At 49.3% G+C, this 25,380-nt stretch overlaps 1 protein-coding gene across 5 annotated transcripts in view; it reads left to right on the top strand.

The window, feature by feature from the left end:
- The window catches only part of BCAS3 (BCAS3 microtubule associated cell migration factor), an 831,824-nt gene that overhangs the window by 402,297 nt on the left and 404,147 nt on the right, over positions 1-25,380 (top strand). For all 5 annotated transcript variants that reach the window (XM_060259085.1, XM_060259086.1, XM_060259088.1 and 2 more), the window contains 3 exons: positions 16,653-16,753; positions 19,321-19,517; positions 24,226-24,323. In XM_060259085.1, the coding sequence (XP_060115068.1) occupies positions 16,653-16,753; positions 19,321-19,517; positions 24,226-24,323 (396 nt within the window). The remainder of the gene's footprint in view (positions 1-16,652; positions 16,754-19,320; positions 19,518-24,225; positions 24,324-25,380) is intronic.

Below are 25,380 nucleotides of genomic sequence, written 5' to 3'. Positions count from 1 at the left end.
TTACAGCTTCGGATAAACAGTAGTGCAACAGACACATCCCCCCTTTGCGGTCCTAGTGGGAAGTTAAATATTCATATTTTCTCAGCTCTCCCTTTGATTTTTTTCCCCCTTTTCCAGCTTGCTGTGAAATGTTGCCTCTAGCTAATATTGTGTTCCCTTCCTAGAACTGCACTCGGTTTCAGCTCAGTAATTAAGCTCAGTGGCTTCCTTGTCAAGATGACTTAACAATAGTTGTGAGCTAATTGGAAGCCCGGCCTGTTCCTTTCTGGGCTCATTCCTAGCACTTCAAGGCCCTGCATTTCAAGGCTTTGGAACCCCTATGAAACGGCCAGGAGGGACAGACCTACTTTCCACCAGCTCATAAGAACATAAGAGAAGCCCTGTTGGATCAGGCCAATGGCCCCTCCAGTCCAACACTCTGTGTCACATAAGAACATAAGAGAAGCCCTGTTGGATCAGGCCAATGGCCCATCCAGTCCAACACTCTGTGTCACATAAGAACATAAGAGAAGCCCTGTTGGATCAGGCCAATGGCCCCTCCAGTCCAACACTCTGTGTCACATAAGAACATAAGAGAAGCCCTGTTGGATCAGGCCAATGGCCCCTCCAGTCCAACACTCTGTGTCACATAAGAACATAAGAGAAGCCATATTGGATCAGGCCAGTGGCCCATCCAGTCACACAGTGGCCAAAACAAACAAACAAACTCAGAATCGGTGATGGGTTATCACTCTCAGGAATGTGTGGTGCCATGAACTGTGGAAACAAAGGAGACTGGGGGGTGGGGGGCCTTTGGAATGAACTGAAACAGTGCCTGGTTTTCAGGGAAAGGCCTCCAGCGGCAAAAGTTCTCTTTGGTTATCACCAGGGCTTTTTTGGTAGAAAAAGCCTAGCAGAAACATTTGCATATTAGGTCACACCCCCTGATGTCACCGTTGTTTCACACAGGGCTTTCTTGTAGGAAAAAAAACTCAGCAGAAACTAATTTGCATATTATGCCTCACCCCCTGACACAAAGTCAGCCGAAACTGCGTTCTTGTGTGTTCCTGCTCAAAAAAAAAGCCCTGGTTATCACCATTTGAGCCTCCATTTACCCAACATGAGCCAGTTTGAATGTGAAACTGGGCTTTGGAAGACCCAGACCAATTCCCCACTAGGCTTGTTCTGGCGTCAGAGCTCTTCCCCCCCTCCCCGACGCTTCCATCCAATTTCACACAAGCTGCTGCGTTGCAGCGACTTGCCCCATTTCTTTCCCGTGGCAAGCAAGCTCCTCTGAAAAACAGATTCTGCTTGCTGCGGGAAAGAGGCACGGTGAGTCACAGCCACGGGGCAGCTTGTGCAAAATCAGACAGAAGCATGGCTGGGGGCGGGGGGGGGGGGATGGAGAGAGCTCCGACGCCAGAACAAGCCTAGTGGGGAGTCAGTCCCTGGTTCAAGTCCCCAGTCAGCCATGAAGTCAGCCCATCACATTTTCTCGACCTGGCCTACCTCGCAGGGCTGTTCTGGGAGCAAAATGGAGGAAGGGAAAAGAATGAATGCTGCCCTGATCCCATTGGAAGAATGGCAGGATAAAAAAAAAAGATGGCAGAGTTGGGGGACCCGCTTGTTCTGATGGGGTGCGTGCTTTGCCTGGTAAACATACTGCAGTTGAAAGGCTCGTTTTGAGTACTTCTAAAGCCCCGTCGGTGCAGTCCACAGTGATCATTGCAATCTGTCCACCCCCTCCTTGCCCTCCGCGCTTTCATCACGACCAGCCTAAGAAGCGGTCTTGCTGCCTGTTGCCGCGCAGGGTTCCTTCTCTGAAGTGGAAGGTCACGGTGATCAGCGCTCCCGTGTCTTAACACAACCTTCGGCAAGCCAGCCTGCATTACCTCTTCTTGACTTGAAAGGCATTTATAACTAGGAATGTCAGCGTCTTGGTTCCGTGGGGAAACGAAAGGGGTTTTTTTTTTTTCTGCGTTTTTTTTCCCGGAGACCTGACTGCATTGCCCTTTTCCTGAAGACAGTGAGGTTAAGTGGTGAAAGGAAGTACAACTAATTTCTTTGCTGAGCAGAGACCAGGCAGGTTTCCGCCCCGCCTTGGAGCTGAGCTCTTTTCGGACAGGTGGCGGCTCTCCAGGGGCTGAAGGAGTCCTGTGTGGGGAGTCCCATGAAGAGGCAGCTTGATACACACTGGACCCAGGTTACCGTGGAATCGGCAAGGAGCTGCTCGCGTGGATGCGAGACGCTTGCTGTGAGTTTCGTATCTTTTTGCGGCTTGCTCGTACGGCCGGGTTTTCAGAGATGTAAACACCGGCTTGTCCCTGGGCACCTCTGGAGCGGGGAAACTCTGGAAGTGGCTCCGAGGGCCGAAGAATTAAAATAACTTTCAGATGCCTGAAAATGACACCAACGTGCCAAAATGGTTCTTTTGCAGGTCTTGCTTGGTCATCTGGAACTTCTTAAAAGGCGGTGGTGGCTGGGAGAGAGTTTTGGAGGGGGTGGCGATTCCATCAACTTGAAGGGGTCAGTTTTCAAAGCAGCAGTGTGAGGATTTAGCTGTGCAAGCCCTTCTGACGCTAATGGGAGTCAAACGGCTAAATCCCCATGCTCCGCTTTGAAAATTCACTACTAAGCCTCTTGACTTCTCACTACATACTTTGATTGTAACAGTAATCCACGGTTAACATAATTTTCCCGACAATAATGTCAAACATACTTTTGAAGTCGGTGAATTATAGAAAGAGTTACCTCTTCCGTAACTCTTTAAAGATGGCCCCATCAGGCTGATTTCACAGTCGGCCTTCACTGCTGCATTTATTCTCGCAGGAGAGGAATGGATTTGTTGCCAGGGCTTGACTCACCGACTGCAGACTTCATGTGTTTAAAACCTCTGCTATAGTCATGCAGCCCACCCCAGGCCCTGTCCCCACAGCCGCCTCTTTCCAACCGAGGCTGCCTCTGCCTTTTCATCCGGAGCTCGTCTAGATTCAAATTCGGCAACACTTTAGAGACCAGCGAGATTTCTGGGATATAGACCCTGCCCTTCTCTCTGAATCAGAGATTCAGAGCAGCTTACAGTCTCCTATATCTCCCCCCCCCCCCCCACAACACACATTCTGTGAGCTGGATGGGGCTGAGAGGGCTGCAAGTGGAGGAGTGGGGAATCAAACTCCGTTCTCCCAGATAAGAGTCCGCGCACTTAACCACCTCACCAAACTGGCTTTTGAGAATCAAAACTCTCTTCGGCAGATACTCGGATCTAGATGCTCTCGCGCAGACCAATACGGCTACAGTCTGAAACCATCTGGAGCTTGTTTCGGAGTTTGTGAATGCTGTCACAAATATTCTGCAACTCAGGGGAAGCCAAATCCTCATGACACACATGGAGCCAGTCGCGGCCGGCTATGTCAAGTGTTCTCCATCTATAAAGACCTGGCTCGGTCACACATTTCTCTCTCGTTGTCTGTAATACGAATAGGGGATTTAAAACTGGTCAGTGAGCTATAAAGATCAAATGCCACAGTTTGGGTGGGTGAGTGGGTGACCCATATATCACCCAGTGCCAATTCAAGTGCAAAAGGTTTCCCAGCTACAGCGGGCTCGTTCACCTAAGAGTTGTCATGTTGCGAAATCAGCGGTGAACCTGCACGTGTGTCCTGCGAAAGGGGGACAGGTATCTCTGCTCCTTTGGGAGAGGAGGCCCTCAGCCATTTTTCAGAGGTGTTGCAAGCCCCACCATGACTGTCATAATATCTGTGCATATGGCATTATCCTGACTTTTCCCCAAAGAGCTGAGGGATCTGCGTGTAATTCTGCCTCTGTGTAGCTTCTCAACAGCCTCGTGAGAAATGGTAAAGAGCGACTAGCCCAAGGTCCTACCGCGAGGCGTCATCAACCCGGTCTCAAGGCAGTGGTTCAATGGCAGAGAATCTGCTTTGCATGTGGGAGGTCCCAGGTTCAATCTCCAGCATCTCTGACTCAAAGGATCAGGTCACAGGTGATGTGAAAAGACCTCCGCCTGAGACCCTGGAGAGCCCCCGCCTCACTGAGTAGAAGGTACTGGCCTTGGTGGATGAACGGTCCGATTCCGTTTATGGCAACTTCATGTGCCCCTGGTCTGACACCATGCCACTTTTGAGCAACCTCTTTGTTCTTGAGAGAGCCAATTTGGTATAGTGGTTAAGAGGGGTGGACTCTAATCTGCAGAACCAGGTTTGATTCCCCACTCCTCCACATGCAACTGCCGGGTGACATATGGCCAGTCCCAGTACTAGCAGAGCTGTTCTCTCAAGAGCAGTTCTCTCCGAGCTCTCTCAGCCTCACCTACCTCACAGGGTGTCTGTCATGGGAAGATGAAGGGAAGGAGATTGTAAGCCAGGGGTGTCAAACTCATTTGTTATGAGGGCCAGATCCGACATAAATGAGACCTTGCTGGGCTGGGCCATGTCAGGCTGGGCCATGTGTGTACCTATTTAAGATTAGATAGCAGAGATAAAAACTTTATAAAGGACATAGACAAACAAATATTTTTTTTTAAAGAAAACTTAAAATAAAACATGCTTAAAACATTAGCACTCATTGGTCTTAAAGGTGCTTTCTTTGTCTTTCTCCCATGAGATCCAGGGAACTGGACAAAGAAAGCTCTGGCTCTTTCCTTCCTTCCCCAGGGGACCAGGAGGGGGAGGAGCCACAGCTAATAGAAGGAATAGAGGCTAGGCTCACTAGCTCTGCTGTGCGATTGAGAGAGCCTGGCAAAACAAACTTTCCCTTCCCCTCTCCTCTCAAAGGGAGGAGCCTCAGACAATGAAGAAAATAGAGGTTTTACTCTGTAGCTTCTGTGTGATTGAGCAAGCCTTGCAAAGCAAACTGTGATGAAGAAGGAAGCAAGAGAGAGGGAGAAGGAAGCAGATGACAGCCAGTTGTTTAGAGGCCTGATAGGAACCCTCCGGAGGCCTGATTTGGCTTCTGGACCACATGTTTGACACCCCTTTTGTAAGCCATTCTGAGCCTCCGAGTGATGTATAAATCCAGTCTTATTGGGTATAAATCCAAATCTCTTCTCTTCTTCTCCTCCTCTCGGCCTCTTTGCATGCTGCATTTTTTTCCAAGTGTATACTCCAGATCTTTTTTTAAAAGTCTGGCCCTCTTTGTTTGGGAGACGCTCTCTGTGGATCTCACACTTGTGGGCATCCAGGTCAACGGTTGCTTAAGGCCTGACGTGGCTTCTGTTGTCCTTCAGTGGTCTCAAGTTCTCATCTGTGGACTGAGAGATTTCATAGCGTGCACGTGTACTCTGGACTCCATTGGCTGCACCACGGGGGCCTCCCTGTCGGAATGCCAACTTGCAAGGCTGAGGACATCCGGCAGTGTCGCGCGTGTCCTGTGGGGGAAGCAACGCACCTGCGGTTGTCAGGAACCCACCATGTCAAAGATCTCTCTGCAGCGCACAGAGATGCCTGTTTTGTAACGATAGCCTGCCTGTGACTGTTCTCCTGGGAGGGATGTAATGAGAGGAAAAGGAAACCAGATCCCTGCATTGAGCTGCTGATAGAAAACCTTAAAGATTAATAATTGAACATCTATTGTACCCTTGCGTCGGAGGCCAAGGTAGAGCATTGACAGGCAACACCAACAAAATGTGCTGCATTCCCAAGTTTGTTTGTTTTTAATCGCTTGAGTTCTTGGAAGAAGAAGAAGTTGGATTTATATCCCTCCCTTCACTCTGAAGAGTCTCAGAGTGGCTCACCCTCCACCCTCACAACAGACACCCTGTGAGGTGGGTAGGGCTGGAGAGGGCTCTCACAGCAGCTGCCCTTTCAAGGACAACCTCTGCCAGAGCTCTGGCTGACCCAAGGCCATGCCAGCAGGTGCAAGTGGAGGAGTGGGGAATCAAACCCGGTTCTCCCAGATAAGAGTCCGCACACTTAACCACTACACCAAACTGGCTCTTGGAGGAGTTCTGCAGAAATCAAACCTGGTTGACTGACTGGCAAGAGGGTGACTGGCCCCAGGTCACCTCGCCAGCTCCACGGTTGAATGGGGATTGGAATCTGGGTCTCCCAGATCCTAGTATGACCCTCTTAACAGCCATATCCCGTAGACCCCAGGGTTCCCCAACATGGTGACCATGGGCACCATGGCACCTCTTGACATCTTTCTGGGTGGTTGCCAAGTGTTTTTAGAAAGTGGGCAGGGCCATGTGGGGCTTTTCTTCAGCAAGGCTTCTGATTGGCAGTGCAGATTTTTTAGCAAAAATGTTGCTTTGGTGGCAGTTGCCCCAACAGCACAAGGATCTTCACTGGGTGACTGAAGGTAAAGCATGGCGGCCATTTTGTGGCTGCACCCAGATCTTTTTTTTTTTTTAAACCGGAATGCACAGGAATGCAGTTTTGACTGGCTTGGCATCAGGGGTGTGGCCTAATATGCAAACGAGTCCCTGCTGGGCTTTCCCCACAAAAAAGCCCTGCATGAAACAATGGTGATGTGAAGGGTGTGGCCTAATATGCAAATGAGTTCCTGTTGGGGTTTTTCTACAAAAAAGGCAGCCAACACCCTGTGCTACAATTCCACAGCTGCCCACAGGCTCAAAAAGACTGGGGACCCTCATCTAGTTGGACTGGCTATGGACTCTGTATAAGGCAGCTTCCCCTAGGGTTGATCTTAGACATTTCAGGTAGGTTAGCACCAAAGTCTCAGTGTGAAGGGCCTTCCAAGGATTCTGAAGGAAGCGCGAGACAAATTTATTTATCTTTTTATTAGATTTGCATCCTGCTTCGTACACATGAAAGCGGGCAGAACTATGATGTCTCTTAGACCAGCCATGCTTGCTGTCCGTCAGTAGCGATGTGGGGGAAATCCAGCATATGCAGAAGGTTGAAAATCCGTTGTGTCTATATTAAGATCTGCACATAACTGTAAACATAGCGGCTCACATTATTTCATGCGTTATAGGGATTTATTAAAACACAACTGAACTATTTGTGTCACAGAGGCGCCAGCATCTATTTACGGTTATGTTTGTGTCTCTTTCCCATTATTAACTGTTTTATAGCTCCCTTATAAAAATGTTGTGGCGGGCAAAAACTTCACACATTGAGTTTCCTTACCCCTGGAGCAACATTTTTCTACACTCCTCCTCCCCCCCCCCCGGAAAACACAACCTCGAAAGTTGGGGGCCATGCTTAAATTGTGTAATTTTTAGCTTTGATTAACACCCAAGAGAACAGCAAGGGAACACTGCCACAGGTTAGACAGGGAAGGGACTGGAAAGTCCCTGGGTCTGAGAGCAGATCGCGCACCTCAGTGTGGAACAGGGCAGGGGAATTTCTGGCAGGCGCAGGTACAGCTGCCTATGGCCTAGGCCAGGGGGGTTGAACTCATTTGTTATGAGGGCCAGATCTGACATAAATGAGACTGCTGGGCCAGGCCATGGGTGTGCCTATTTAAAACCAGGCAGCATAGATATAAACTTTATAAGGGACGCAGGCAAACTCAAAGATTTTTTTAAGAAGAAGAAGAATTGCAGATTTATAGCCCGCCCTTCTCTCTGAATCAGAAACTCAGAGTGGCTCACAATCTCCTTTATCTTCTCTCCCCACAACAGACACCCAGTGAGGTGGGTGGGGCTGGAGAGGGCTCTCACAACAGCTGCCCTTTCAAGGACAACCTCTGCCAGAGCTATGGCTGACCCAAGGCCGTTCCAGCAGCTGCAAGTGGAGGAGTGGAGAATCAAACCCGGTTCTCCCAGATAAGAGTCCGCACGCTTAACCACTACACCAAACCTTGCTCTGGTCTTACATACTGAAGGCTGTGGCTTCCTTGATCAAAGACATCCATCTCGCATTGGGTCTTCCATTTTTCTGACCTCCTTCAATTTTCCCTAGCATTGTTGCCTTTTCCAGTGAGTAACAAAAACCCCCCTCTTAAAACATACTTAAAATGTTAGCACTCATTGGTCTTAAAGGTGCTTTCTTTGTCTTTCTCCCATGGGATCCAGGGAACTGGGCAAAGGAAGCTCTGGCTCTTTCCCTCCTTCCCCAGGGGACCAGGAGGGAGGGAGCCTCAGCCAATGGAAGGAAGAGGGGCTCGGCTCTGTAGCTCTGCTGTGTGATTTGAGAGAGCCTAGCAAAGCAAGCTTTGCCTTCTCCCCTTCCTCCCCAGGGGAGGCGCCTCAGCCAATGGAGAAAATAGAGGTTTTGCTCCGAAGCTCCTGTGCGATTGAGCGAGATTGGCAAAGCAAGCTGTGATGCAGAAGGAAGCAAGAGAGAGGGAGAAGGAAGCAGATGACAGCCAGTTGCTTGGGGGCCTGATAGGAGCCCTCTGGGGGCCTGATTCGACCCCCAGGTCACATGTTTGACACCTCTGGCCTAGGCAGTGTGCCTTCCAGTGCTGTTTGCTTCCATCTTATAGCAGCCTGTGAATTAATGACCTGCAAAACACCCCACCATTGACAGCCTTGCTCTGATCTTACAAACGGAAGGCTGTGGCTTCCTTGATCAAAGACATCCATCTTGTGTTGGGTCTTCCATTTTTCTGACCTCCTTCAACTTTCCCTAGCATTGTTGCCTTTTCCAGTGAGTCTTGTCTTGTCATGATGAACTCCAGGCTTATCCCAAGGGTTTTAGGAACCTGTCAGCATACGCCAATCGGCTTCCCAGGCAGGTGGAGCCACTGTGGGGTCTAGCAATGCCAGATCTTCTGCTTTGGTTGGTGACCCCCCACTTGAGACACCAAGGCTCCCGCTCCCCTGAGCAGCAAGAGCAAAATGGGGAGGAGGGAATTGACATTGCGCTGATGCCATGACATTACATCCAGGATGAACCCAAAAGTGACATCACCGTATCGGGGCAATGCTCTAGTTTTTACCCCATACTACGAGTGTCACTCCAACACAATGAACAGCCAGACTCCATCCACTTTCTGGTGGTGGCCAGATCTCAGAGTGGAGTCTGATCTTATGGCTTGCAATTCCTGGTAGTTTACCACATTGTCTGGGCCACTGAAAACAAGATTCTTTCCAGTGATTCCCCATGTAGCACCCGGACATCATATGAAAGCAAGTCAGGTGACCTGCCCACCTCCACGAGCCTTCAGAATCTGCCTTCACCAGGCCCTGCATATCTCATGGAGCAACGCAGATAAAAGTCCCTGGTCTGTTCTCTGGAGATTCCTGACCCCTGGTCTCTGCAGTGCAGTTAGTTCACTTTGTGCCAGGAATTGCCGGGGAACCTCTGGCAGGGTTGCTTCATAGTGTAGATCCCATGTCCCCTTGTCCTGTGATTGTCAGAAAGCACTTCTGTTCAGGGTGGCTTGTGGACGGGGGATTCATCCCTGAGGATGAGATTCTAGGAAAGACTGCATCGGCGGGGTGGGGTGGGGGGTCTGTGGGACCACGAGCTGGCTAGCAGGGGATCTTGGGCCAGCTTCGGTCATTTGTTGACAGGGTGTGAGACATTGATGCTGGATGTCTGTGGAGCTGGTGGCAAGGGAGGGAGACCCCTAGGAGTAGGCCCTGCAGGCTGGAGCTGGGGCAGTCAACCTCTGCTTGCTCTCCATTAACCCATTTCCATGCCTTGCCTTTTGGGGAGACCAGTAAGGCAAGAGACCACTGAAAATCATCTCAATGGAGGTAATAATTAGTACATAACATGAGAAGAAATAACTAGTGCATAACATGGAGCCAGATCCTATTGGCAGCAAGCAGAGGGGTACCACAGTGGAGGTATGGTCTGGTTTTCTTTTTTCATGTGGCCCATCCCAGCCAGTAGCTAGGCCAGTTTTAATTTTGTATGGTTTTAATGCTTTAAATGCTGGCTTAGGCAGTGAATAAACAATTTATTTATTAAGGGAAGAAACAAAGAGGTCTAGACAGGCTTTTTAGTTTATCCTTGGTTTTAACACTAATTTTACATCTTCAGTGTCAGTGCCTTAAAGTCTGTATTTGTATTTTTTGTATATTTTAGGTGGTATCATATTTTAGTATTGTATATTTATATCACCTTTTATTGGTTATGAATTGGACTTTTATGAATTGTTTGCTGGCCTATGACCGTTATAAATAAATTCATTCGTTCGTTCAATAGCTAGGACACTGTGTGTTTCGCGGCAGGTGCCGAACCATCTTCAAATGCAGGCCCCATGTAGAAAACACTGTTGCAGCCAGGCCTTGGATTCAGCAGGAGCTCAGCTCCTGAACCTTTCTGAGAGTTCCACCTCCTCCTTTCCACCTTGTCCACTGAATAGTTGGTGCAGCTGCATAACAATCCCTAGATGGGCTCCACCACCTATTTTTTTTTTCTACAAAGCGACCCCTGGTCGCAGCCCTGATGCAGCATTAGATGTGGCTCCAGCATGCACTGGGTTCCTTTCAACGATTAATGTCTGTCTTGGTTTAAAAAGTAGCATCAGGAGGGAGTAGAGCAGTTTAGCTCATTCAGCGTCAGGAAAAATGAATTTTGGAGCTTTAATTCTTCCCTCGATAGGATGAACGCTGACCGCACCATAAGCCTTCTTGACACTCGTTTTAATGACCCACAGAAAAATGGCCACGAGCCAGTGTTAAACTTCCATCTCTCTCCACAGCCCTGTCATTCCCTAATCCAGATCTTTCCTCGTTTTGACAACTCTTTCGCATCCCCCAGTTCCCCCCACATTCATTCTGTCACCCTTAATTCCAGACGTCCCCAAACTGTAGACAAATTCTTCGTCCCCTAAGGTGTCCTGATTGGGGGGGGGGGCGTTCCACGCCATTGTGTCTTTCAGTTATAGATTTCACTTAACGGTGATAAAAGATGGCTGCTTGACCAAACAGCTGCTTCCGAGATGTAAATCATCTGCTCCCACCTGCCAAAAAGATCTCAGCCAACTTAATTGTTGAGGCAGCTTCAAATAAGTTGCATTAATGTCAAAACGACATGACGGTTCTGGCACCCCCCAGCCAGAGGAGAACGGCTGTCGAGGGCGGGCGCCCTGCCGCCGCCGGGGGAGAAGTTTTGTCACTGCCGCTTAGCTTGGCTTCTGCATCTCCCAAAGTGGACAGTTTCCGAAAACTTTGCATCAGGCGTTGTATCGTTGACAACGGCGTTTGTTGGGGGGCGAGATCCCTTCTCGAGTTGTCAGCTCTTACGGAAGCTGTTTTGCTTGTGCGTTGCTGCTGCTGGCTGAAAAATGTGAGGAGAGGCAGCCTGGGAATATCTTTGCATCTGTGTAGCAAACAAATTCTGAGCTCTGCTTAAGATTTAAGATGTGCTGGGTTTCAGGCAGGACTCTGACCCTGTGGACCCCGAAGGTCTTGATGGTGTTACTTCGTTAATGGCAATTTTTAAATTTTATCACATTTTTAGTTTTGCCTTTCTGCTAAGAAGCAAAGGGATGCCCCTCCATCTCATCTATTTATTTATTTAAGACTTCTTCAATACCCCCTTTCCGCCTGGTCAGGGTCCCCAAGGTGTACCTGGCGGGTAAGCAAGGCTCCAAGAATATGGTTGAGGCGAAGGTCAATGCAGTAAACTTAGTTGCTAAGCGGTGATTTGAATCCAGATCCTCCCCAAGTCCAACAGTTTTAGGACATATTGGTTGTTTTTCCAAGATAGTCACAGTGCCATGTTTTCGTCTTCACATCAGCCCTGTGCAGTCGTCCACACTTCATCAGACCCAGGTTTTGTTGAAAAAACAGCAACATAATGTGATCACAGTTCATAGTTAAGAATATACAAATGACCAAACACTGTGATATGCTGGCTAACATATTTAGTAAAACTTTTGATCAAAATTACTTTTTTCACAATTCTTACAAAGCTGTTTGTCACATTAGAAGGAAATACAATATTATTTAAAAAAGGCCATCCAATGAGCACCCAGTTTAGGCTCATTTCATCAAATTCTTTCTCAAGGATGTTCCTGTACTTGCCAACATTGTATGCATTAGGAGCAAATCGGTCCTTAACTTCTTAAACAGATGCAAAAGCCTTCTGGTTTTGACTGGTAAATGCTCTCTGCGACCTTTTTGTTTCGAAATCATTATCCTGGAATAAGCCATGGCAGTTATAACAAGATGCAACACAAGGCTGAATGGGAGTAACTTTATACATTTTAATTTAGAACTTACCACTCAGTACCACTTAAATTCATATGGAGCTTTTAAGCCAGCCCTGAACCTCAATCTGTTGCAAAAGCCTTCAGAAATTAGGTGGCAGAATGCTCTCCCCACCTGGTCAGGGTCCCCAGGGTGTACCTGGCAGGTAAGCAAGGCTCCGAGAATACAGTTGAGGCCAAGGTCAGTCCATAAACTTAGTTGCTAAGCAGCGATTTGAATCCAGATCCTCCCCAGGTCCAACAGTTTCAGGAGGGATGGTGGCTCAGTGGTAGAGCATCTGCTTGGGAAGCAGAAGGTCCCAGGTTCAATCCCCAGCATCTCCAAAAAAAGGGTCCAGGCAAATAGGTGTGAAAAACCTCAACTTGAGACTCTGGAGGGCCGCTGCCAGTCTGAGAAGACAATACTGACTTTGATGGACCGAGGGTCTGATTCAGGATAAGGCAGCTTCATATCTTCATATGTTCATATGACGTATTGGTTGTTCTTCCAAGATATCCACAGTGCCACGTTTTAGCCTTCACATCAGCTCTGTGCAGTCGTCCGCACTTCATCAGACCCAGGTTTTGTTGAAGGCAAGGCAAATGCAAGTCAGCCTCAGCTAGGGGCAGTCAGTGCAAAATGTCCTCCTTGCTCAGACCAGAAAGAAAAGCCAGTGTGGTACAGTGGGTCAGTGTCACTCGAGGGTCTAGAAGACCCAGATTCAAATCCTCACTCTGTCGTGGAAGATTGCAGGGCGACCTTGGGCCAGTCACACCTTCTCAGCCTGCCTACCTCACAGGGTTGTTGCAGTGGTGAAACTGAGGAGGGGAGAACATTGTAAGCCCCTTTGGGTTCCCACAAGGGAGAAAAGTGGGGTTTAAAGGAAGGCAGTAACATGCTCTGGTGCAGCTGATCATTATAAGGTTTCTTGGCTATGGTTTCATCCTTTGGCTGAATTAGGTCTTGGTATACCAGCGAAATGCCAACATGGCTTCTCTTATGTTCTTATGTGACACAGAGTGTTGGACTGGATGGGCCATTGGCCTGATCCAACATGGCTTCTCTTATGTTCTTATGTGACACAGAGTGTTGGACTGGAGGGGCCACTGGCCTGATCCAACATGGCTTCTCTTATGTTCTTCTGTGACACAGAGTGTTGGACTGGATGGGCCACTGGCCTGATCCAACATGGCTTCTCTTATGTTCTTATGTGACACAGAGTGTTGGACTGGAGGGGCCACTGGCCTGATCCAACATGGCTTCTCTTATGTTCTTCTGTGACACAGAGTGTTGGACTGGAGGGGCCACTGGCCTGATCCAACATGGCTTCTCTTATGTTCTTATGTGACACAGAGTGTTGGACTGGATGGGCCATTGGCCTGATCCAACATGGCTTCTCTTATATTCTTATGTGACACAGAGTGTTAGACTGGATGGGCCACTGGCCTGATCCAACATGGCTTCTCTTATGTTCTTATGTGACACAGAGTGTTGGACTGGATGGGCCATTGGCGTGATCCAACATGGCTTCTCTTATATTCTTATGTGACACAGAGTGTTGGACTGGATGGGCCACTGGCCTGATCCAACATGGCTTCTCTTATGTTCTTCTGTGTCACAGAGTGTTAGACTGGAGGGGCCATTGGCCTGATCCAACATGGCTTCTCTTATGTTCTTCTGTGACACAGAGTGTTAGACTGGATGGGCCACTGGCCTGATCCAACATGGCTTCTCTTATATTCTTATGTGACACAGAGTGTTAGACTGGATGGGCCACTGGCTTGATCCAACATGGCTTCTCTTATGTTCTTCTGTGACACAGAGTGTTAGACTGGATGGGCCATTGGCCTGATCCAACATGGCTTCTCTTATGTTCTTCTGTGACACAGAGTGTTGGACTGGAGGGGCCACTGGCCTGATCCAACATAGCTTCTCTTATGTTCTTATGTGACACAGAGTGTTGGACTGGAGGGGCCACTGGCCTGATCCAACATGGCTTCTCTTATGTTCTTCTGTGACACAGAGTGTTGGACTGGAGGGGCCACTGGCCTGATCCAACATGGCTTCTCTTATGTTCTTATGTGACACAGAGTGTTGGACTGGATGGGCCATTGGCCTGATCCAACATGGCTTCTCTTATATTCTTATGTGACACAGAGTGTTAGACTGGATGGGCCACTGGCCTGATCCAACATGGCTTCTCTTATGTTCTTATGTGACACAGAGTGTTGGACTGGATGGGCCATTGGCGTGATCCAACATGGCTTCTCTTATATTCTTATGTGACACAGAGTGTTGGACTGGATGGGCCACTGGCCTGATCCAACATGGCTTCTCTTATGTTCTTCTGTGTCACAGAGTGTTAGACTGGAGGGGCCATTGGCCTGATCCAACATGGCTTCTCTTATGTTCTTCTGTGTCACAGAGTGTTAGACTGGAGGGGCCATTGGCCTGATCCAACATGGCTTCTCTTATGTTCTTCTGTGTCACAGAGTGTTAGACTGGAGGGGCCATTGGCCTGATCCAACATGGCTTCTCTTATGTTCTTCTGTGACACAGAGTGTTAGACTGGAGGGGCCACTGGCCTGATCCAACATGGCTTCTCTTATGTTCTTATGTGACACAGAGTGTTGGACTGGAGGGGCCACTGGCCTGATCCAACATGGCTTCTCTTATGTTCTTATGTGACACAGAGTGTTGGACTGGAGGGGCCACTGGCCTGATCCAACATGGCTTCTCTTATGTTCTTACAAGAGACCATTGATGAGTTTTGGCTTCTGCAAAATGGTTCATGCCCTCTCTTGGGTGGCCAGGGCTAGCTCGATCCCTTGAGAAGCTAAGCAGAGTTATCTCTGGTTAGTATTTGCATAGGAGGCTCCCAGCGGAGTCCAGAGTAACGACCTGGAGGCAGGCAGTGGCAAACCGCCTCTAAAGGTCTCTTTCCTTGAAAACCCTACCAGGGGTGTCGAACTCATTTGTTATGAGGGCCGGATCTGACATAAACGAGACCTTGTTGGGCTGGGCCATGTTGGGTTGGGTCGGAGCATGTTGGGCCAGGCTATTTAAGATTAGGTTGCAGAGATATAAATTTTATAAAGGACACAAACACAATTAAAGATTTTTAAATAACAAAACTTAAAACATTAGCACTCGTTAGTCTTCAAGGTGCTTTCTTTGTATTTCTCCCATGGGATCCAGGGAACTGGGCAGTGGAAGTTCTGACTCTTCCTCCCTTCTCCCAGGGGACATGGGAGGGAGGAGCCCCAGCCTATGGAAGGGAGAGAGGCTTGGATCAGTAGCTCTGCTGTCCGATTGAGAGAGCTTGGAAAAACAAGCTCTGCCTTCTCCCCCCTCCCTTTCTCCCCAAGGGAAGAACCTCAACCAGATGAGAAAATAGAGGTTTTGCCCTGTAACTCCTGTGTGATTGAGCAAGCCTTTCAAAGCAAGCTGTTATGCAGAAGGAAGCAAGAGAGAGGGAGAAGGAAACAGTTGCCAGTTGCTCAGGAGCCTGATAGGAGCCTTCCGGGGGCCTGATTTGGCTCCCGGGCCACATGTTTGACACCCCTGCCCTACAGGGTCTCCATAAGTTGTCTGTGACTTGAGGACACTTTCTGCCAGCACCAAAGTGATTCATGCTGCTGAGCATCACAGTGGCCTCTTTCAGAAGTGTGTCTGCAGCAGCCCAGGATGGTAGCTGCCTCATTGGACATCTAGTTTATGTCCCACCACAGTCTTGCAGCTAGAGACAGGTAGTCGGGTGCTGCTGCCCCCTCCGGGATCTGAGTTGCTTCTGTATGGTTCCCAAGTGGTCTCTCATTAACACACATTACGAGGCTATGGACTTCTAGTAGCTCAGGCTGGTTTTATTGGTTGATAGCTGCTATTTAGGCATGCTCTTAATTTTTTGTGCTGGCTTTATATCAGGGGTGGCCAAACTTGCTTAATGAAAGAGCTACATAGAATAAATGTCAGATGTTTGAGAGCCACAAGACATGAATGTCAGGTGTTTGAGAGCAGGGAGGGAGGGAGGGAGGGAGGGAGGAAGGAAGGAAGGAAGGAAGGAAGGAAGGAAGGAAGGAAGGAAGGAAGGAAGGAAGGAAGGAAGGAAGGAAGGAAGGAAGGAAGGAAGGAAGGAAGGAAGGAAGGAAAATAGATGGGGGAGGGAGAAGGAGATGTGGAAAGAAAGCAGCTTTAACTTTAAATGCATACTCCAAGCTTCTGGCTGGCTTGGCTTAGAGGAGTGATTTAGAGAGAGAAAAGCCTTCTCCAAGCCAGCTGATGGGCCAGCGGGGGGCTTCAAGAGCCGCACAGTATGTATGAAAGAGCCACATGTGGCTCCCGAACCACAGTTTGGCCACCCCCTGCTTTATGTTCTTCTCTGTGTGTTTTTTTGGGTGTGTGTGATTTTTAACATGTTACATATTGTTAAATTTGAATTGCATTGTGTTGTTCTGAATTGGCCGTTTTTTGGACAGGAGGGTAGGAAAGGACCCAAGCAAGCAAATGAGTTGTGTTTCTCCCAAGTGGTGCTGAACGGGATCTTTGTAGCTGGACTCCATGCTGCATCTCATTTTTGCTTTCCTCTCTTTTGCCACAGTGGTTCCACCGGGAAGCCCGGGACCCATCACTCGGCACGAATCCTATGACAGCTTGGCCTCTGACCACAGCGGACAGGAGGACGAAGAGTGGCTTTCTCAGGTATGGAAACAGTGTGCCCGATTCCTGGGCAAGAGAGTCAGCCGAATTTTTGCTCGGCTAAAACTGAGTTCCCAGCAGATAAAGGTGAAAATGGCACCATGCGCTGGGGTCTGTAACATAATGGCTGCATCCAGGGGTCATTTTGTAGAAAAAAATAGGTGGTGGAGCTCATCCAGGGATTGTTATGCAGCTACACCTACTATTCAGCGGACAAGGTGGGAAGGAGGAGGTGGAACCCTCAGAAAGATTCAGGGGCTGTGCTCCCGTGAGCTCCCGCTGCATCCGAGGCCTGGCTGCATCCCGCCATGTTGTGTCATAGGTGCAGGACGTGCTCTGTCTTGGATTGCAGCACTGTGTTTTTGGGATCCAAATGGTCAACCTCAGATAGCCCCTGCCACAGGCACCCCGGAGTTCTGAGCGTTATATTTAGGTGGCTGGCAGCGTCCCCCTGTATCTCTCTTTTGGGCATTCGCAGAACTCATCTGGATTGTCAGCATTCACACTGATGTTCCAGCACCTTTGGGACGCCCACAGCAACGGGACGTATATTTTAAAGAGAATCCCCTGTCAGAAGTCCTTTGGGCCACTCAAGGAGTGCCCAGGAATGCTCTAAGTTTTGCTAAGTGGAAAGAGCAACTGTATCTCCTCGGAACGCGAAAGACGCTCGTGTCGCCTGAGCCAGCCACTTTAGATTAAAGCCCGCGGTGCGTGTATGGTTTTTTTTCCCTGAACGCAAGTGTTGTTATCAACGGTAACAGCATGCAGCGAAGAAACACTGCCCTTCGCTTCAACTTCTCAATTAGAAGAGTGGGTAATGCATGCTGTCATTGGGAAGTAGATACAATATGTTTGTCCTGTGCGCGGCGGGGGGAGCGAATAGGAACATCTGGCCGTACCCTCGGTGAAATTGCGGAGGCATCTGTTTACCTCTCGGCTGTGCGGCACTGATGGTTTCAAGCTTAAAATATACAGAATGCTTTAGTCGTGGCCTAATTTACATAGCTGAGCAAAGAGCCGCTTGCATCAGGCAGTCAGCCTGAGTTACCCCCACGAGAAGGGGGGAATGCGGGATGGAGCAGCCTGGGCGCTCTCGTTCTTCTGAGCTTGGAAGGAATCGCCCGAGAGCAAGACTGTGGATCAAGGGGAAAAAATTACTTATAACCATCAGAAGTCACCTAGAGCACTGAAATTTGAGCATCAACAGAAACAATAGGTGCTTGCTTCACCAAGGAGACACGCATCTATGCAAATACACAGCCAGCATGGAGGGGGATACAGACGTCTCTGAAAGTTTGGGTCAATTTAGACTGGGGGAGGGGGCCTTGGTTTACTCCCTCCCCTCCAAGCCTGGTTGCGTTCCCCTTTTCTGATCTTGGATCATGGAGCCTTTTGAAAATTGTGCTTTATAATCTACTTAACACTTAGTCAGATTTAAATGGGAACTGAAAACAGAACTGCACGTGTCACTCAAACCAGGCCTGTAGCTAACCAGAGGCCCACGGGGCCTGGTCCCCTGATAGGTTTTGTGGGCCCCTCACCCCCTTCCCATAGCCACTCCTCCTAGTTCTGTGTTTGACTGCCCCTCCCATGCCATTTAAAGGGCCCACCAATCAGCTGATCAGCAGGCTTTTTGAATCACTGGGAGTGAGAGGGATGGCCCCCCCTGTGGCCCCCTCCCCCGTGGCCCCTAGCTACGGGGCTGACTCAAACACAGAACTGGTGTTGATCACAACATTGCCACATTGACTTTCCTCCGGGAGTGTTGCTGGCTCCAAGAAATGTGGTTTCCCCCTTCACCCACAGCCGGCTTGCCCACTAGACAAACCAGGCACTTGCCTAGGGAGTCGGGAGGGGGGCACCAAATTGGGCTCCCCCCTCCCGGTGCCCTAGGCAAGTGCCTAGTTTGCCTGCCTCCTGCCCGCCGGCTGCCGCCCCCTCCCTTCCCATCCCTTCCGCTCTGCCTCACCCCCCCACCCCACCGGCACGATCAGAGCATGCCGTTCCTGGGCTATACCGGCTGCAGTGCAGTGTGCATATTATCCTTCTTTGAAGTACGCACAGGAGATTACATTCAGATTTCCTCCTTCCACACGTTCAATGAAGGATAAGATGCACGCCGCATCGCAGCTGGTACGTTCCAGGCGCGGCATGCTCTGATCATGCGGTGGGGAGGCGGAGCGGAAGGGATGGGCAGGGAAGGGAGGGGGCAGGCACGGCACCAAGGCACAGCACACTCAGATGGGGGTGATGGAGCGTGGCGCAGCGCTGCAGAGGGAGGGGGTGGCAGCGGGGGGGAGCCTGATACCACTGAGAGAAGTATGAACACTTTTTAAAAAATGACATCCCAGAATGGGAAAGGTTATCCTTAGAGTTACAGGGTGGGGAGACCTGGCGTGGTTCTTCAGTAGACCTTTTATCAGTCTCCATGTTTCAATTCCCAAGATGCTGATCTCTTTTCAGGATACAAATATTTTGTGTTCATTAGGTAGAGGATACGAAGAGACCTGACAAGCTTCAGAGCTTAGCTGTGGCTCAGGCGTAATCCTCCTTTGGCGATCCTTTTCTAGGTGGAAATTGTGACCCACACCGGACCTCACCGGCGCCTGTGGATGGGCCCCCAGTTCCAGTTCAAAACGATTCACCCTTCCGGCCAAACGACGGTCATTTCATCCAGCTCTTCAGTCCTCCAGTCCCACGGCCCCAACGATACCCCGCAGCCTCTCCTGGACTTCGATACAGATGATCTGGACCTAAACAGCCTCAGGTTTAAAAATAATCATTTTGGCAGGAGTGATTCCTATGCTCCCCCCCCCCCTCTCATCTTTCAACTAAACAACCAATAGCCCATTGACGAAGCAATCCTGTTCCTCAGTGGAACAGGCTTCCTCCTTTGGAGGTGGTGGGCTCTCCTTCCTTGGAGGTTTTTAAACAGAGGCTAGATGGCCATCTGACAGCAATGCGGATCCTGTGAATTTAGGGGGAGGTGTTTGTGAGTTTCCTGCATTGTCCAGGGGGTTGGACCAGAGGACCCTGGAGGTCCCTTCCAACTCTATGATTCTATTAGGAAGAACTTCCTGACCGTTAGAGCGATTCCTCAGTGGAACAGGCTTCCTCGGGAGGTGGTGGGCTCTCCTTCCTTGGTGGTTTTTATACAGAGGCTAGATGGCCATCTGACAGCAATGCTGATCCTGTGAATTTAGGGGGAGGTGTTTATGGGTGTTTGGCAATATATTTTATATATATTGTATATATACAATATATTATATATTTTGTAAGAGCCCCGTGCTACAAAGTGGTAAAGCTGTAGTACTGCAATCGGAGCCCTCTGCTCACGACCTGAGTTCGATCCCAGCGGAAGCTGGTTCAGGTAGCTGGCTCAAGGTTGACTCAGCCTTCCATCCTTCCGAGGTCGGTCAAATGAGTCCCCAGCTTGCTTGGGGGAAAAGCGAGATGACTGGGGAAGGCAATGGCAAACCACCCCGTAAAAACTCTGCCGTGAAAACATTGTGTAAGCAACGTCACCCCAGAGTCGGAAACGACTGGTGCTTGCACAGGGGACTACCTTTTTTATATTATATTTTAACTTATTTTTAAGTAGTTTCTCTGGCTACGTTTGAAACAGATCCCTGTTAGCCGTGATTTTGCCATGCATTCCCTTCCTCCTTCCAGAACTTAATTCAACTTTAATGCCCATTTTCAAAAATTCTGATACTCAGACTCATCAGTGCCTCAGATAACCTCTTCCTTCACATATGATTTTTTCCTCCTTTGTTATTACTGGACAAAACTAAATCATACGGTGGAAATATGTCTTTAGCTGCTTCTTTGCCAACAGCGATAACATCCCAGGATAACAAAGCAGGAGCTGATGCTAGTTCATGACTTCTGTTCTCTCTTAGAATGACTCATAGACCAAGCGGGGAAGAACATCCCTTGTTTAATGTTACTTGTCTTTTTTGATTTGCTTTGCATCGTTCTTGCTTTAGATAAATCACAAATGGAAATTTTTCCTATTTATCAGTTGCTGAAATTGGGCTGATTTCCCCCTCTCAGATTGCAAGCTTGTTACATCTCTAAAGACTGACAAATGTTGAAACAAGGGTTCAGACGAAGTTTTGAAACAGGGGAGGTGAATTTATGCAGCCTTTCTCTGATGTCGTCACCTTTCCCCTGGTGATGCTGGCCGATTCGGGGAAAAGGTCTCTGTGATGGAGGCGGGGTGGCCTATTGGCTAGTGCAGGGTACCCCAGTATGGTGGCCTTGGCACTGTGGCGCCTGCCGGTACTTCCCCTGGTGCCCACTGAGCTTTTCAGAAAGTGGGTGGGGCTTTTGTAAGACAGGGCTTGCGATTGGTTTTCCCATGGCTGTGCCAGCAGTAGCCACTGGAGGAACCTGGAGGACTAGTCAGCATTCAGGCTTGTGGTTCCATTCCCCCCTTTCAGCTTTCCTTTTTCTTCCCCCTTCTCTTTCTCCTCCTTCCCCCAGGCCTCCCTTCATTTCTTTTTGTTCCCCTTCTCTGATTATTTTGCGAAGGTTGTTATTGGGTGTGACTCCACCTTCTGTTGCAGCCATTCCAGGTTGGTGCGCCCCATCCCCTCTCAAAATCCCAGAGGTCCCAACAGCCTCAGAAAGCCCCGCGTTATAATAATAATAATAATAATAATAATAATAATAATAATAATAATAATAATAATAGATTTTATTTGTATCCCGCCCTCCCCGCCTAGGCGGCTCAGGGCGGCTAACAACATTTTATACATTTACCTAGAACCTCACCAACAAACGTTTCCCTCCCTCAATCCCTGAAGCAGTTCTGTGCTTTTTGTTTTTGACAAAACGAAGGAGGTTTCTGCATGAAATAGCTCAATAATTTAAAAGGTTAGAGGAAGGTGCATGTTAGAAGGAGGGCTGGTCTGAGATTCCTCTCGCTGATTGGTAGGTAGGCGCATAACCTAAACTTCAAAGCTGGACTCACACCGCGGATAAAAGAGCAAGAGTCCCAGAGCACCTTCAAGACGAGCCAAATTTGTGGCAGGGGATGAGGTTTTGTAAGTCACTGCTCACTTCCTCAGAAGCAGCTTGACCAGGGGTGGCCAAACTTGTTTAACATAAGAGCCACATGACAGGAAGGAAGGAAGGAAGGAAGGAAGGAAGGAAGGAAGGAAGGAAGGAAGGAAGGAAGGAAGGAAGGAAGGAAGGAAGGAAATAGATAGGGAGTGAGGAGAGGTAGAAAGAAAACAACTTTAAATGCATTCTCCAAGCTGCTGGCTGGCTTGGAGAAGTAATTTAAGGAGAGAAATGCTCTCTCCAAGCCAGCCGATGGGCCTGTGGGGGCTTCAAGAGCCACACAATATGCTTGAAAGAGCCACATGTGGCTCCTGAGCTACAGTTTGGCCACCCCTGAGCTAGACTGTGAGCCCATCTGTCCTTATATCTTGGAGAATGGAGTGATTTCACATTTAGTGACTTCAGATAAAGAATTCACTGTGCCTGCTTTGTGAAAAACCAGACTAGATATTATGTAGCCTGTCAGCTACAGGAACAAGGCCATGTCTATGATGTGGCCACAGAATCCTGGGACCAAGGACAGTGCTGGGACCTCATCCGGCAGAGGCTGGGTTCTAGGGTTGCCAGACCCCACAGTCGGGGCACGGTTTCCCCTGATTTTGGGGGTTCCGATCTGCCACCAGCCGGCTGGCCGGGGGGGGGAAGCCCCCCCCCAACCCCCCCCCCCCTGCTTTAATGTGATGACATCACCCAGAAGTGACATCATCACATGATGGCACTCTAGCATTTTGATCAAAACTCTATGGTTTTTGCCTGGTGTGATGACGTCACTTCCACATGACGTCACTCCCAGAAAGCTCCCTCCCAGCCCCAGCCAGCCGGGTTAATAGACTTGACAGCCCTGCTTGGGTCTTCACTGTGGAGGGAAGGCCTTCAAGAATGGGGTGAGCAGGAGGTGGGCCCCCTGCAGGGGAGGCTGAGAAGCAGAAACGGTGGGAGGAGCTGGAAAATGGAAGCTCCCACTGCCTGGCAAAAGCATTTGCCCAGGCAAAGCGAGGTGGAGGAGAGGCCCAAGAGCTGCAGGAAAGCCAAGGGCCTGTCTGGATGGAGCCCTGGTGCTGTTTGTTCCAGAAGCCAGTGGGGTGACAAAAGCTCACTGCCTTTCAGATGAGCCCAGCAAAGTCTCCATGGCTGCCTAACTTTGGCAAACGCAGTCTGAGGACCTTGGGGATATACCTGCTTTGGCTAGACCTAGGAGATGTACCAGCATTCGCACACTGCCCGTCCTGAGTATCATCTCCCCGCTTCCACCCAGCAGACACTCGCTTACCTCCGACCCCCAGTGTCGAACTCTGTGTTTGCCTTCCCTTGGAGTCCAGACGTTTCACACTTTTCAAACTCAGGCCCCTCTCCCCTTGGAAACGAAACCTGCCACATTTCAAGAACCCGCTGGCAGCCATGTCTTTGGCAAGCGAGCATCTCAACTCCCTCATAGAAAGGGCATGTCTGCAGGCCATGCCTTGTGTGCCTAAGGATCTGTGGAAAGGAGCACTACTCCAGCACTGGCCTTGGGAGAGGAGTGCCGGAACTGGGCCTCTCAGACACCTTCAGAAGACCAGCCAGGAGAGGAGATGTGGTGGGGCGAGAGGTCCCAAAGGCCTCCCTGGATCTCCTGCCGTTGGCACAGCGCTCGCATGACCTGCAGACCTGATCTGCTGTTGCTCAGAACCCATCCTTGGCTCAGCTTGTGCTGGAACTCTGAAATGTGCTGCTCGCCTCCACAGCTGTCTTGCTGCCCACAAGCGTGCCCCTCAAGTCTCCAGTCTGGCGGCACCTTGAAGGTTTCAGTGGTGTAGCTCTCAAGAGTCAAAGTGCTAAGGGAGCTCAGATTCTGGAAATCTTGTTGGTCTTTCAGGTGCTGCTGGACTGGAATCTTGCTCTTCCCCACCTGAAATGCCCCCCAAATCTGCACCTGAAATCTGTTTGGAGGCTGGCCCCAATACATGCTGAGTTGCTTAGAGCAGGGGTGGCCAAACTCGCTTAACGTAAGAGCCATACAGAATAAGCATCAGATGTTTGAGAGCCGAAAGACAGGAAGGAAGGGAAGGAAGGAAAATAGATGGGAGGAGGGGAGAGGTAGAAAGAAAGCAACTTTAACTATAAATGCATTCTCCAAGCCACCAGCTGGCTTGGCTTGGAGAATGCATTTAAAGAGAGAAATACCTTTTCCAAGCTGGCCGATGGGGTGGTGGGGCTTTGAGAGCCACACAGTGTGTGTGTGAAAGAGCCACGTGTGGCTCCTGAGCTGCAGTTTGGCCACCCCTGATTTAGAAATTAAAGGTATTTGTGTGTGTGTGTGTGTGTGTGTGAGCGCATGCACGCATGAGCAGCATCCAAGGTTTATTTTTTTGTTTAACAAGCAGGGATTCAGATCCCTCAACGGCTGTTTGTTATTTCCGTTGTAGGATCCAGCCTGTTCGCTCCGAACCTGTGAGCATGCCAGGGTCATCCCGCCCAACTTCAGACCGCAGAGGGATTTCTACAGTGGTCGACGCCACCTCAGGTAGGACGGCGTTTGTCAACGGCTGGTTGTGTGTGTTTGTTTTAAGGGCACACGTCGCTTTTCTCCCCGGCAAACAGAAGAATGTGTTGACTTGTAGACATGATTTTTGTCCTGGGAAGATCATGTGATTGGGGGGAGAACAAGGCATAGCCAACGTGCCGCCGAATTCAGAAGCACTGGAATTGACCTGGTGACATTGTGAGCAGAGGGCAGGCACTGGTTAGCGGATGTGAGTGGCCAAGGCAGCCTGGTAGAATTGAGGACAGCACTTGCAGACAGCTGTGGATGGCACTGCGGTACAGTGGGAGTGTTGCGGCCTTGCCTAGAAGGACTCCTTTTCTCCAAATGCTGGAGAGTGGTCTAGAGATCAAGAGCCATGTCGAACCACCCTCACTGCCGGTGAGCAGAGGACTTCTTGTGGGGGAAAAGGAGACCTTTCCTTAGCGTTCATTGACTTCACTTTCTCAGTATTGACAGCAAGCTTGTAAACGGTCTCTCGTCCGATCATACGTGGTTAGTTTAAAATCACCTTCGGGGAATCAAATAGGGAAGGTTTTGTGAAGGGGAAGAAAAGTTGTTTTGGTTTTCCTCTTTAAGCATCTTTGTTGCGCCAGAAAATGGCCTTTTGTGGGCAAGTTGGCTTTTGAAAAGTTCAGTGGGCGACTGGAACATTCCGTGGATCGTGGCTGGATCTGTTTGGAAGGCTGTAATAATCCATACAGTTCTGAAGCGTAGGGAACGCACGTGATGTGTTCACACTACGCTGAACAATGGATTTTACATCTGAATTTTTGCTGTGTAAGAATAGCAAGAATTCGGATGTAGAATTAATTATTTAGTGTAGTATGAACGCACTAGCAGAGAAGCACTTTCTTTTCAGGTCCATGACTGTCTTCAATAATAACAACTCTCCATTTCTTCAGGATTAGTGCTTACAGTAAGACAGGATAGTACCACTGGCAAGGCGAGTGGCAAAATTAAGGCTGTTTGCAGGTGGGTGAATATATATAGAAGCAGTTAGCCGTTACATGCGCACCTAACTTTCTGGCACGAGATA

This window comes from Heteronotia binoei, chromosome 18 (assembly GCF_032191835.1).
Source record: "Heteronotia binoei isolate CCM8104 ecotype False Entrance Well chromosome 18, APGP_CSIRO_Hbin_v1, whole genome shotgun sequence".
Taxonomy (NCBI): domain Eukaryota; kingdom Metazoa; phylum Chordata; class Lepidosauria; order Squamata; family Gekkonidae; genus Heteronotia; species Heteronotia binoei.
This window is presented reverse-complemented; position numbering and strand designations above follow the sequence as displayed.